Source organism: Lissotriton helveticus, chromosome 7 (assembly GCF_964261635.1).
Source record: "Lissotriton helveticus chromosome 7, aLisHel1.1, whole genome shotgun sequence".
NCBI lineage: Eukaryota > Metazoa > Chordata > Amphibia > Caudata > Salamandridae > Lissotriton > Lissotriton helveticus.
This window is the reverse complement of record NC_136068.1, coordinates 207,423,133-207,437,645: the sequence shown is the minus strand read 5'-3', so window position 1 is coordinate 207,437,645 and position 14,513 is coordinate 207,423,133. Positions and strand designations below refer to the sequence as shown.

Sequence of the window (14,513 nt, the reverse complement as noted above, 5' to 3'; positions counted from 1 at the left end):
AACAAAGAGCTGGTCATCCACCCAGAATGATTTGGTGCGGTCCAAGTAGAAGGAAAACGCACGTTTTGGATCCAGGCAGAGGACCTTCTCTTCTTCTTTTGAAGGATGCAGAGTTGGAAAGAAGGTGGGCAAAGAGATGGTTTGGCCAATGTGAAAAGAATTGACCACCTTGGGAAGAAACGAAGGTCTAGTTCTAAGGACGACCTTGTCCGGATGAATAGCCAGAAGGAATATGCTACTTACCAGTATGCATCTGTTCTTGTAGGGCTGCTGACATTCATATCTTGTGCATAGATCGCCGCCTAGTGTTGGGTCCGGATAATTGCACCTTGTTGTCCTGGAAGAGTCTTCGAAGTATCACGAGATAGGTGGCTCCTCCCCTGGACTACAGTGCGCATGGGCATCTTCTCCATCCTCAGATTGTTTTTCGCCATTGTGGCAGAGATGGAATATAGCAAAGTAAGAGATGGCCATGAAAAAGAGAATATTGCAAGAGAGAATACTGCAGCTGCAACAGGCACCGGGGAGGAGGGTGGGCGATATGAATGTCAGCAGCCCTACATGCCAAGAACAGATGCATACTGGTAAGTAGCATATTCCGTTCGAGGCATGTAGGCTGCTGAATTCATATCTTGTGCATAGACTGTATAGCAGTGTCTCCTCTAGCGGTGGTCACCTGTACCAGCTGCAGCAGTCTGAAAAAGAGTAAGGACAGCCTGGCCTACAGCAGCTTGCTGCTTTGATTGCACGTCTACACAATAGTGTTTAGTGAAAGTGTGTATGGTAGACCATGTTGCTGCCCTACATATGTCTTCAAGGGGAATATTCCCTAAGGAAGTCATGGATGTCCCCATTTTGCGCGTAGAGTGTGCTCTTGGGGGAACTGTTAGAGTGCGTTTAGCTTTTTGATAGCATATCTGAATGCATTTAGCTATCCATCTGGCTATTCCTGATTTTGAGATGGGATTACCTTTATGTTGCGGTGAAAAAGCAACAAACAGTTGCTTTGTTTTCCAAAATGATTTAGTCCGGTCAACATAATATAGCACAGCTCTCCTTGTGTGTAGGGCTCTTTCGGTTACTTACTGTGGGTTTTGGAAGAAAACTGGCAGTTCTATTGATTGATTGATATGGAAAGTGGATATGACTTTTGGCATAAACTTAGGGTTTGTCCTAAGTACTACCCTATTTGCATGTACTTGCATGAAGGGTTCTTGAATTGTTAGTGCTTGACGCTCTCTTACTCGCCTGAGGGAGGTAATGGCAATCAAGAATGCCACCTTCCATGTTAGAAATTGCAATTCACATGAGTGGAGTGGTTCGAAAGGAGGACCCATAAGTCTGATTAGTACCAAATGTAAGTTTCAGATTGGTGAAGGTGGGTGTTTTGGAGGGATTATCCTTTTAAGACCCTCCATAAAAGCCTTGATTGGTGGTACCCTAAACAGGGAAAGGTGTTGCCTGTTTTGGAGATATGCTGCTATAGCAGCAAGATGTAGCCTTATAGAAGAGTATGCTAGATTGCATCTTTGAAGATGCAAGAGGTAACAGATAATGATGTGGATGGAAGCATCTAATGGATTGATTTGGTTATTGTTGCAATAGATTACATATCTTTTCCATTTAGCTGCATAGCATGCTCTAGTAGTTGGCCTTCTTGCCTCCTTGATAATGTTCATGCAATCAGGAGGTAAGTTAAGGTATCCGAACTCTAAGACCTCAGGAGCCAGATCGCTAGGTTCATCTGATTGGGATATGGATGTTGGATTTCTCCATGGTTCTGAGTAAAAAGATTAGGCGAGAGGCGCAGTTTTTGATGGGGAACTACTGAAAGTTCCAGGAGCGTGGTGTACCATGGTTGTCTTGCCCATGTGGGAGCAACCAGGATCATTGTGAGTGACTGCTGACGTAGTTTGCGTGCCACCAGCGGAATCAGTGGAGTTGGCGGAAAAGCCTACGCAAATCTGCCTGACCAGTTCATTCATATGGCATTGCCCTGTGACAACGGATGTGGGAACCTGGTGGCAAAGTACTGGCATTTTGAGTTTTCGTTTGTGGCAAACAGATCTATCTTTGGGTGCCCCCATTTCTAGAAGAATGGATGGAGAACTTGGGGGTGAATCTCCCATTCGTGTAGCTGTTGGCTGTGTCTGCTTAGCAGATCCGCTACTTGATTGTCTTTTCCTGGCAGGTGTTCTGCTAGGAGAAAAATGTTTTTTTGGAATTGTCCACCTCCATATGCTCTGTGCTAAGTGGGACAGCTGTGGAGAGTGTGTCCCTCCTTGTTTCTGGATGAAGTACATGGCTGTCATGTTGTCCGTCCGGATCAACACGGCCTTGTTGTACAAGTATTTTTGGAATGCTTTTAGTGCCAGAAATATTGCTAGCAACTGTAGTTGGTTGATATGCAGTTTCTTTTGTTTTACTGTCCAGAGCCCTTGGACTGTGTATTGAAGTAAGTGGGCACCCCAGCATTTCAGTGACGCGTCCACTGTTAGTACTAGTTGTGGAACAGTCGCCCCTTGGAAAGGTTTTGTGGGTTCTACCACTGCAGAGAGTTGTAAGCGCAACTGTCTACCAACACTAGGTCCTTCAGTTGTCCTTGAGCTTGGTTCCACTGCCGTGCTAGGCATTCTTGCAGTGGACGCATTGAAGTCAGGCATGAGGGACAATGACTATGCAGGAGGTCATCATGCCGATGAGCTGCATGAACACTCGAGCTGGCAAAGAGTGATGTGGCTGAAATCTTTGAATGACTGCATGTTGGCTATCCTGGCTGAACCTGGGTATGCCTTTGCTACTGAGGTGTCTATTGTAGCTCCCAGATATTGCTGTATGTGGGAGGGTTGTAAATGCGATTTTGGGTAGTTTATGGAAAAACCCAGGCTGTGTAGCAGCTGGAGTGTCTGAGATGTATGGCTTGCACACTGCGCGTACGAGTTTGCTTTTATGAGCCAATCATCCAGGTATGGAAACACGTGGATGTGTTGCCTTCTGAGGTGTGCAGTTACTACCGCTAGACATTTTGTGAATACTCTTGGGCTGTGGTTACCCCGAAGGAGAGAACCTTTAACTAACAATGTTGACCTTCTATTCTGAACTGGAGGTATTTCCTGTGAGCTGGATGTATAGGTATGTGAAAATATGCGTCCTTGAGGTCTAATGTTGCTAGGTAGTCGCCTTGCTGGAGTAACGGGGGTACTTGTTGTAGAGTGATCTGCTCCGAGAGTATGTATTGGTTTAGCGGTCTGAGGTCAAATATTGGTCTGAGGGACCCGTCCTTTTTGGGAATAAGGAAGTATAGCGAGTATACTCCTGTCCCTCGGTGTTGAATAGGGACTGGCTCTATGGCCCCCTTTTCTAGCATGGATTTCACCTCTTGTTGTAACAGGGTGATGTGTTCTTTGGACATAGGACGGTGTTTGGATGGTATGTTGGGTGGAGTAGAAGTGAGTTCCAGGCAATAAACATACTGGATAATTTGTCTCACCCACATGTCTGTGGTAATTGCGTTCCAGACTGGTAGGAATTGTTTGACTCTGCCTCCGACTGGTGTTAGATGGTCTGGAGAGAGTGTGATGAAGTCACTGTTTGGTGGCAGTGGAGGCTCTGGTGTTATTGCCGCCACGTCATCTGCCCTTGTTATTATTGCCCCTATAACCTCCCATGTTAGAGCCTTTGTTAAAGGAACTTTGGGTGTTGCTTTTAAATGTAGAAGAAGTCTGTTAAGTGTTGCCTCGTGCGGTGCCTCTGTAGGAGGAACGACGAAAGGAACCTCTGTATTGTTGAAACTGCAGTGCGCCCATAGATTTAGCAGTTTCTGTATCTTTTTTCATTTTATCTAAAATGGTGTCTACTGCAGGGCCAAACAGGAAGTCTTGATTAACTGGTTGGTTGAGGATGGTGGATTGCACCTCATTCTTAAAACCAGAGATGCGTAGCCACGCGTGTCTGCGTAGTAATACGCTGTATTAATGGACCTGGCTGCTGTGTCAGCTACGTCAAGCGCACATTTAATGGAGGCATTGGTAATACATTTTGCCTTCTTGAATGAGGTCATTAGCCTGAGCTTTATAAGGTTCTGGCAGGTGTTGCATTAAACCCTCAAGCTGGTCATAGTGTTTTCTATCGTAGCGAACTAGTAGAGCCTATGTGTTTGCGATTCTCCATGAATTAGAAGCCTGTGAGGCCACTCTCTTGCCTGAGGCTTCCAATATTTTAGACTCCTTGTCAGCAGGTGGAGCATCACCTGTAGTTTGCGAGTTTGCTCTTTTGCGAGTGTTTGCTACTACCAGTGAGTCTAGAGGCAACTGGCCTTTAATATAGGCAGGGTCTGTAGGGGCCGCTTTATATTTTTTTTCAATCCTGGGATTGAGTACACGTGCTCTGGCTGGATCTTTGAATATATCTGGCGCGTGTTTTAGTACCCCTTTCAGCATAGGAAGTGTCCTGACATTTTTCTCAGAGGTAGGAAAAGTGTCGAATAGAAAATCTTCTTCTACTGGGTCAGTGTGCATGTTGACCTTGTGGTATTTTGCTGCCCTATCTAGCAGTTGGTTAAACACAATGGTGTCGTCGGTAGGCGACGGCTTTGTAGGGTATGGGGAGGCATCGGGGATGGGTTGTGTGTCGTATGGATCATTCTGATCCTCCCATGTGTCATCTTGTGGATGTGGATCCTCTGGTTAATTAAAGTCATCTTGAGGATCTTCCCCCATGTTATCCTCATCATTATAGTTAGAATGTGTAGAGGAGTAGGGCACAAAAGGCATATTGGGATAGAAAGGAGGAGGAGGAGTAAAGGGCCTAGAGGGAGAAGTCCCGAAGTCCTTTTTCTTCGGAGGAACAGGGGAAGGAGTGCCTGTGTCCAATGGTCTCTTTTTCTGGTAATAAACTGTAACTTTGCCAGTCTCGGGGTTTATATACAGTTTAAATTGTTCCTCTGATTCCGGATCGGAATGGAAGAGTTCTTTTTCCACTGTCCGTGTCTTTGGCGCCAATGTTTTTGGCTTACTGACTTGTTTTTTTACTTTTTGGCTCTAGGGCCTTCGGTTGTGGAGTCTTTTTCGGCTCGACCGTTGATTTGGGGGTCGGTAACCTTTTTCGGTTCGACTACTTTTGTTGGTTTAGCAGTCTTTTTCGGCTCGCAGACTGTCTTTGGGTCGATGCCCTGTTTCGGATCGACTGGAGCTTTTGGTTCAATACGCTTTTTATGCTCGACAGCTTTCTTAGGCTCAATGTTTTTTGTCGACTCGATTACTTTTTTCAGTTCGATGGGTTTTGTAGTGTGATCCTGTTTTTTTGATCTCCCCTCTTTTTAGGATCGACGGCCTTCTTTGGGTCGTGTGTTCCTTTTGGATCGACGACCCGCTTTGGTTCGAGCACCTTCTTCAACTCGACGACTTTTGGCTCGACGCCTTTCTTCGGTTCGACGACCTTTGGCTCTACGGCCTTCTTGGGTTCGACGACCTTCGGTTCAATGACCCTCTTGGGTTCGACAACCTTCTTGGGGAGAACGTTACTTGGACCTGAGCTATCGGAAGGCTTTGTTTTTGGCTTCGGAGCCGAGCCGGAAGGCGGGGCTTCTGAAGGAGCTTGTCGATCTCGGCTAAGGCCTTTAGGCGACGCTTCGACCGGAGCCTTCGGTTTCGGGATAAGCGGCGTTGGGGGCTGTGTACTCACGATTTGCCCCGGTGGGATCTCGTTATCTGAGTCCGACTGGTCCTCGGCGGTGACGATCTCTAGATCAGAGTCCACCGCTTCTGGTAGGTCGTGTTCATCATCGAAGATGTTCTCCGGTTCTGGTGCCAGTCGCTGCATCTCTTGCCTAGCGGCCCGTCGAATCCGGATGGTCGTTTTCGAACGGAATTGGGCATAAGCTGGGCAATTTTCTTCGTTGTGCTGTGGTGACAAGCACTTGTTGCATACTGTATGTTTGTCAGTATGCGGGAATTTGGAGTGGCATTGTGGGCACCTTTTGAACGGACTCCTTTCCATCGACAGCAGGCCCACGTAGCGTCGAAAGGCCCAACGGCCCACGTCGACGACGGGATCAAGATGGAAAGTTTGGTCGAGTCAAGAAGTACCGAGCGAGAACAATACCGTCGAAGTCGAAGGCCTTTTGGCCTTTTAATGAAGTTTAGTTTCGGTTCCGAAGTTGGAGTAGAGGAATAACATCCGAACCCAATGGCAAAAAAAACCAATCTGAGGATGGAGAAGATGCCCATGCACACTGTAGTCCAGGGGAGGCGTCACCTATCTCGTGATACTTCGAAGACTCTTCCAGGACAACAAGTTGCAATCATACGGACCCAACACTAGGCGGCAATCTATGCACAAGATATGAATTCAGCAGCACACATGCCTCGAACAGGAGGCTTAGAAGAAAGAGCTGTTAGCTCACTCACCCTGCGTGCAGAGGTGATGGCCACCAAAAAGGCAGTTTTCAAGGTTAAGAGCCTAAGAGGACAGTTGTGGAGCGGCTCAAAGAGAGCGCGCATCAAATAGGTAAGAACCAAGTTCAAATCCCACTGAGGCATTACGAAGGGAACAGAAGAAAAGAGGAGTAATGCCCTTAAGAAATCGATTTACAACAGGGGACTTGAAACGAGAAGGCTGATCAGGAAGCCTAAGGAAGGCGGAAGTGGCCGAAAGGTAGCCTTTAAGAGTGCCCAGAGCAGAGCCCTGCTGGGCCAAAGAAAGGAGGAACAAGAGAACCTCAGAAAGAGGGGGAAAATGGATCCACAGCCTTTGCTGTGCACCATGCCACAAATATATATTCCATCTGCAGGCGTATACCGTCTTAGTGGAGAGACGCCTGGCTGCCAAGATTACATCACAGACTTTGGGAGGCAGGTCAAACAACGTCAACTGCCGCCGCTCAATCTCCACTCAAGGAGGTGGAGGCAGGACAGGTTTGGGTGGAGGGCCGTCCCCTGCTTCCGCAACAGAAGAACCTCCCGAAGAGGCAGTCGGATCAGAGGATCGATGGCCATGTTGAGCAGCTCGGGATACCAGACTCTTCTTGACCAATCCGGAGCCACAAGAATGACTTGGGCCCGTTCGCGCTTGATCTTCTTCAGCACTCTGGGCAGAAGGGGTATAGGCGGATAGTCGTATAACAAAACCGCAACTCCACTAGCGCCGAAAAGCGTCGCCTAGCGAGTGCGGACTTGGCAATTTCAACACACAGAATTGCTGACATTACGTGTTCTCTTCGGTGGCGAAGAGATCTAACCAAGGCTCTCCCCACTGCTGAAAGAGACTTTGCACCACCTCTGAGTGAAGACGCCATTCGTGATCTATCATGCACCTGCGGCTGAGTTTGTCAGCTCGGCCGTTCAGAGAAACTGCTAGGTGTTGAACCACCCCCTGCCCTGATGTTCCAGCCATATCCAGAGGCGGAGGGCCTCTTGACAGAGGGTCCATGACCCACCCTGCCCTGTTTGTTGCAGTACCACATGGCGGTGGTGTTGTCCGTTAACACCTGCACTACTCTTCCCTGGACAGAGGGAAGGAAGGCTTTGAGTGCAAGACAAATCGCCCGAAGCTCCGGAAGGTTGATGTGGAGCCCAACTCCGCCGGAGACCAGATGCCTCTGAACTCCGGCTATCCCATGTGGCCATCCCATCCTAGAAGGGATGCATCTGTGACCACTGTGTGTTCTGGTTGGGAAAGGGCGAGCGATCTGCCGCTGACCCAATCCTGGTTCATAGCCACCATTGCAATTGTTGGGCAGTGCCGTTCAAGATCTGGATGCAATCTGACAGATTCCCCCGACGTTGCTCCCACTGGAACTTCAAATCCAACTGCAGAGCCCGCATATGCCATCTGGCATGATCGACCAGCAGGAGGACATGAGGCCGAGAAGCCTCATGGTCATTCTAACCAAAACCCAGGATAGAGGCTGAAAGATCGGAATCATAGCCCTAATATCCCGGACTCTCTGTTCGGGAGGATAAACCCGAAACTGCATAGTGTCCAGAACCGCTCCGATGAAGAGGAGCTTCTGAGAGGGGGTCAGGTTTGACTTTGGCACGATGATGGAGAACCCCAGCAAATGCAAGAGGTCGGCCGTATTCTGAAGGTGGAAGACGACAGCCTGGGGCGAGCCCGCCTTCAACAGCCAGTCGTCGAGATAGGGGAAGACTGGAACCCCTAATCTGCGCAGATGAGCTGCGATCACTGCCATCACTTTTGTGAACACCAGAGCGTCGCCGGTAAGGCCAAAGGGGAGCACGGTAAACTGAAAATGCGCATGGCCTACCGTGAACCGCTGGTGACGCCGGTGGGCCGGCAGGATGGGGTGTGAAAGTAAGCGTACTGCAAGTCCAACGCTACCATTCAGTGTCCAGGGTCGAGGGCAGACAAGACCTGAGCAAGCGTCAACATTTTGAACTTCTCCTTCAGAAGGAAGCGGTTGACGTTCCTGAGATTCAAGATAGGACGCAGGCCTTTGTCTTTCTTGGGTAACAGAAAGTAGTGGGGATAGCAACCTACTTCTAGGACAGGAACGCGCTTGATGGCACCCTTGGCCAAGAGTGCCGAAACTTCCTGTTGGAGAAGAGCCAGGTGATCCTCCGAAATGCGATGTGAGGTGGCATGGAAGGAGGGGTAGTCTCGAAGGGGAGGGAATAGCCCCTTCGGACTATCAGCAAAACCCACCTGTCCGACGTGATGGTGCGCCAGCGGGGGAGGTGATGGCGGATCCTGACGCCCACTGGCTTTTTTTGGCCCTGGAAGGTCGGACTAGGAGGGCTTGGAGGCTGCTGCAGAGGAGGCTGGGGTGGACGGGCCCACCCGCTGGCCCCCAGAACCATGCCGGTGGTTCTCACGTCCCTGGCTGGGACTGATTGGCCTGTGCCAACCTGCGGCTCTGGGCAGGACGTAGTAGGCACCCCTTCCGTAGCCATGAAAGGAAGACTACGCTGGGCGGGTGGTGGAGGCCCAAGGACCTGGGCATAGCCCAAGAGTCCTTAAAGCGCTCTAGTGCGCTGTCTGCCTTGTCACCGAAAAGGCGACGGCCATCAAAAGGCATGTCCATTAGGGTGGATTGAACATCCCTGGAAAAAACAGTCAAACGCAACCAGGCGTAGCGTTGAAAGACTACTGATGTGGAAATCGTCCGGCAGAGTGCACTGCAGTAACCAGCCCACAGTGTAAACCTGACATATCTCTCCCCTCGACAACTGCACGGGTGTGTACGGCCCAGGGCTCCTACGAGTACTGAGGGAGCACCCGCGCCACCATATCCCACACAGAGTGGGGATAACGGCCCAACAGACATGCGGTGTTTGCCGGCCACAGTCCAAAGCTGGAGGAAGAAAACATCTTCTTCCCTAGTTGGTCCATCTTTTTGGATTTCCTATCAGGTTGAGTGGTAGGGAATGCGCCTTTGAACGTGGAGGCTTGGACCACCAAGCTCTCAGGGATGGGGTGTTGGGAGAGGAAAGTGGGGTCGCCGGGGCTGGGCAGTGGCGTTGGGCAATCATCATGTCCACAAAAGCTCCTGTGTTGGGCTTGCACCAAGTGCCCAAAAGGATGTCCGTGAGGGCTTCATTAAACAGCAGCAGGGCTCCGAAGAGCTGGCTGCCATTTGAAGGACCTTTGTCAGAAGGTTAGTCCCGACTGCCACCGTAGGAAGTTTGAGATGGAGAGCCTAGCCGCCCTACGCAACACCACTGCGTATCACACTCCCTCCTCCGTAGCCACGGTAGTAGGAGACAACATGCCTAAGTTTGGGGAGGTATCCAGACCACTGGCATCCCCCAGTTCTTCTCTCCAGGCGGGATCATAATCCAACTGGTCTGTTAAAGGGTCACGAGACCCCTCCCAGTCTTCCTCACCCTCCTCTGGCTGCCAATCTGGCTGAAATTAGCCAGGGTGGAACACAGGAACAAAAGTTCCCATCGGCACCAGATCAGTCATCGGTCGACGCCGGTCTGGCTCCATGTCCACATCGAGGCGGAAGCCGGGGTCGGCGCTGGCTGGGGGTCCAGCCAGTGTCGGCTGTGGACGGGGTGCCGGTGGAATCGGCGCCGGTGGAGGTGTAACGAGGTTGCCCAGTGACGATCCGGATCCAGACCTGGATCCAAGGGGGCCCTGCGGTGCCGAGGCTGAAGCCACCGGCTTTGACGAGCAGAGTCCGCTGGCGCCTGAAGCGCGCCGGCAGAGTCGGGCTGCCCAAAGATGGCATGCATCGCTTCATAAAATTGACGAAGCTGGGCAGGGGTTGCTGCCGGTGCCGGGAATGGAGGGAAGGCCGGAGTCGACCCTGAATGCTCTGCACGCGGAGCCGCGGGTGGGCCACCACCCGCACCCTTTGTCGCGTCGGCCGACGGAAGAGTGGAAGTCGAAGAGCAATGATGCTTCTTCGACTTCTTCTTGTGCTGCGACTTAACTGACCCAGAGTGCGAAGAGTGAGGATGAATCCGCTATCGATTCCTCGACCTCCCACGCGGCCGAGACCTTGAGAGACACGGAACCGGCTGCCTCACCTCAAGGAGTTTCTGGGACCACTCCCACAAAGACTTCGGAACCATTGTTCGGCAGTCGGGGCGCGACTTGGGGTCGTGATCGCGCTCCAGGCAGTAGACGCACACGCGGTGTGGATCGGTCACCGACATCAGCTAGATACAGGAACCGCATGCCTCGAAGCCGGGCATCCCTGACGTGCACCAGGAGTCAAATACTCAAAAACAGTTTTGACAAAAGTTGCAAAAAGTCAAAAAGTGAATGGAGATAGCGCTCTCTCCAGATCAGCGCTTGCTGGCGCGGAAAAAGAAAAATGAAGCAGGTGCGCGAGGACCGCGTCTAAGTAGCTGCTGCAACGTCATCCCGGCGACCACAACGCCAACGACGAACGTGGAGCCGACCGACGCCACTTTTGGATGAGCAGGGGTACTGCTGGCGAAAAACTTTCCGGATCCAGTCTGAATCCTGGGTGTAATTCTAAGGTAAGGAATCTATAACTATCTGTTTCTTTCAGATTAAAACGTCAATGAGTGCACATTTTGTAAGAGAAATTGGTTACGTCATGGACTGTGTTTAATGGGAGGACAAAGTGTAATATTCTTGGATTGATAGAATTTGGGTTTGAGGTTAATAACTACATGAGCCGAGATCTGACTTAACTACATTTGGCAATGCTACTTTAGCAAGGTGTGTAGAAAGTAAGGAATAGCTGGGAAGGACTTGAAGAAAATAAATACCCGGAACTGGGGTGAGATTATCTCTGAAGGAGCAGCAAATAAACAATAAAAATATTCCAACATATTTCCATGCTGGAAAACACAGACAATTTTTCGTTGCATTTTGCAAAGCTTTTCTCTGCAGTGACACTGTGGAGATAAATCCTACTATTGTTTGTAAAGCATATCTCTGCAGTCACTTTTTTGTGTTAAACAATGATTTCTGTAATATACATTTATGCAAAAGGTATAGCTTTAATGCACACTGTCAAAAATGTATCAAAAACAACTATGCATTGGTTGTGGTCTTCGTGGTGCTAAAGTACAATTAAAGTTAAAGCTATAAAGTAGTGAAACGTATGTTTATTGAATTTTTGTAAAGCGTTGTGGGTGTAACTGACAGCAAAGCACGTTCGTATCATTCTATGGAATTCCCATGCAATCCCAACACCAACATTTACCTGCACAAATTCCTAAAATACTTTATAACTTACCTGTTGAATATATTATCGCTGAAGGCGTATTTCTCCAGACGAGCAAGCGGAGTCAGGTTATCCTGCCCTGGGATGTCTAGGAATGCAGTGATTCGCATGCTTTCACAATCCGGCCCATAATCTTCAAACCCAACTAGAAAGTTAAAAAAAATATACACATTGCTCAGCAACTCGACACGCTCCAGTTCATTTCACTCTGCTATTATCATACAATTACTAGTGGGCTCCAAAACACAGAAAAATATACTTTCATTTATGTAGTAATGCATACATGTTGATTTCAATGACAACTGTCATCATATATTTAGAACTAGGGGTATTAGAAGATAATCTAGACGGTTTTGCAAAAACAAGTTATCTATTGCAGTTCTAGAGCCTCAATAATTCATGTAGCTTCATCTATTCTACCGAACGATTAAATATGAGCTATCAGAATTTAGCTGAATGATCATGACGTTCGAAACAGATATTTGAGTAGCGTTATATTTCTGATCCATTCAGGTCGTCCTTTTGTTGTCTAAAATTAGAACAAAACTGTTCATCTGTGTAGATGTTAGATAGTCAGGAGTTATCCTAGAGCATGGATCTTCGTTCCAATTTGGTGGCGAGGTGCTTGTTAGTCAACATGCAAAACATGAAGAAAACACCAAGAACACTCAGACGTATTTTGCAAACTGCACTTTTATTTAGTAATCTTCACGGACAGGTAACCGAAATTCATGTGTGTAACAGTCACATCCCAGAGGCAAATCCTTTTAAAAAGAGCCCATTTTAACGACTTGCTTCAGGGAAAAAACTAAAATTCTAAATACTGAAGAGAATCTCAGAGAGGGGAGAAGCAATTGTAACTATATAAATCATGCTCAGAATTACAAGGAACGTCCATACTATGTACAGTTCCAAGAAAGCAAAGCACAGCTACTGCCTCCAACTGACTATCAAGTCTACTTCTAATACAAAGGGCTATTGATGTGTATGTTCTGATCTTCACCTACGAAGAGTGAAACATCGCTAAATACTATAAGCCTATGATATGAAATGATTAAAATAAGATTTGATTTTATTGAATTGATGTTGCTTAACTTAATTTCAAGCACTCGTATAAATGGGAAGTTCTGAATGAAAACTAATGTCTTCTGTAAGAAAGTCTAGGAGACTAAAAATAGAGGATCCAAAATTAGACAGAAAAGGCAACTTTTGTAGTTCAACATTAGTTATATTTCACATCAGATTTGAAGTGCAAAAATATCAAAATGCAGATTGTTTTATAATACATGGCATTCTGCAACACCTTTATATAAAAACATCTAATTTTTTTTTATAATAGGTGAATTGTGAGATACCCAATCCCCGATTATAAAATGAGCTAGAATTTGACTGTAATAACTTATTACAGTCGAGTTCTGAGGTCACAGTGCCAGCTGCCAGAGGGGAAAGCCAGGTCAGGTACAGAGCGTAATTAAAGCAGCTGTTTAAAGAAATAAAAAAAATCTTTGCTACTCTTTCTTCTGCTCTGTTTTTCTAGCTGCAGACTGACAAGTAGAAAGTAGATATTAATAGTATCGCGTTTCATTTTTCCACTCCTTTGGTAATTAAAGAAAAGTTCGAATCTTTGAGCATATGTCTCCTGCACCATATACATATAAAAAAAGGAACCTGTATTAAACTGCTTCTATTATTTTACTGCAGCAACGATCGAACAGCTTTTCTGTGTTTAATTTTGCACTAGAGATTCTATTTTTATATATATTCCTGTTAAAGAGTCACGTACCACAGATTTAATTGGGTTGTAGGAAAGATGATGGTGTGACCATGTAGTAAGGAATAAAGTACCCCATCATACATGAGAAGGATATTGTAAGACAACTTAGAGTTCTATAACCGGTCTTCAGGCTCTTTACTCTATATGGTCATAGAACTCCTTGGTGACTTGGAATATCCTTATAATGTGCGGTAAGGGATACTTTATGCCATATATCCACACCAAAAATGAATACATCATGTCTTGATTTTCATCATGGTCAATCGAGGAAATAACCCTCAATGAATTTAGAATTTAAGGGATTGTTTTCTCTAAGAGAAGTGTTTGTGGACATAGGCTTTCTACTGATCCTGGTCTTCCACTTAACCCAGTGTTTTCAGTCATGTTCCCTAGTTCTTTCTACCTTTCTTTTTGTACAAGCTTACTTTTACCACTCTCCATATCCTCCTCACTTACCCCAGCCTACTTTTCCTCCATTTGTTAGATTTTTGCTTTCTATTCCTCTTTTGCAGATTGACATATTCATCAGTTCCTCTCTCTTAGATCATTCTCCTATTTTACTCTCACATCCTCTCACTGGTTTCTTTCTCTAATACTTATCTCTCATTTACCCTCGTCATCACTCGCCCTTCCACCTTGTCTCTTGATTATAACTTACTCGCTCACCCTCCATCTTTAGCAGTCTCTCACAGATTCAATCTATAAAGGAGTGATTAATTTCATCATGCCATACTTGGAATTGAATCAGTATTGTAATGAAGTGTGCAGGTGAGGTGCTTTAAGATAAATTAGTAACTATACTTTACAGAAAACTCCCTATTCACAGATATTTAAAAAATGGCCACTGGATTGGTACTCTAAAAACAACATTAAAAGTTAGAATAGTGGTTCCAGAGGTGACAGCTACAATTTAGTATAAAGAAATGCAGAAACAAGTACAACGTTGGAGAGGAGATTTTGAAGGCAACTAAATGGTCACAATATTTGGGAGTAGCTCTCAAAGACTAAGGGCCAACGGAACAACCTTCCAACTTAATATGCTTTGAAGGTAATCCAGTTTTGCAAGCA

The 14,513-nt window shown here is 47.0% G+C and overlaps 1 protein-coding gene across 2 annotated transcripts in view; it reads right to left on the bottom strand.

Annotated features, from left to right (window-relative positions):
* LOC144768360 (serine/threonine-protein phosphatase 4 regulatory subunit 1-like) overlaps nt 1–14,513 on the bottom strand; it is a 393,513-nt gene that overhangs the window by 298,459 nt on the left and 80,541 nt on the right. For both annotated transcript variants that reach the window (XM_078651958.1, XM_078651957.1), the window contains one exon: nt 11,684–11,816. In XM_078651958.1, the coding sequence (XP_078508084.1) occupies nt 11,684–11,816 (133 nt within the window). The remainder of the gene's footprint in view (nt 1–11,683; nt 11,817–14,513) is intronic.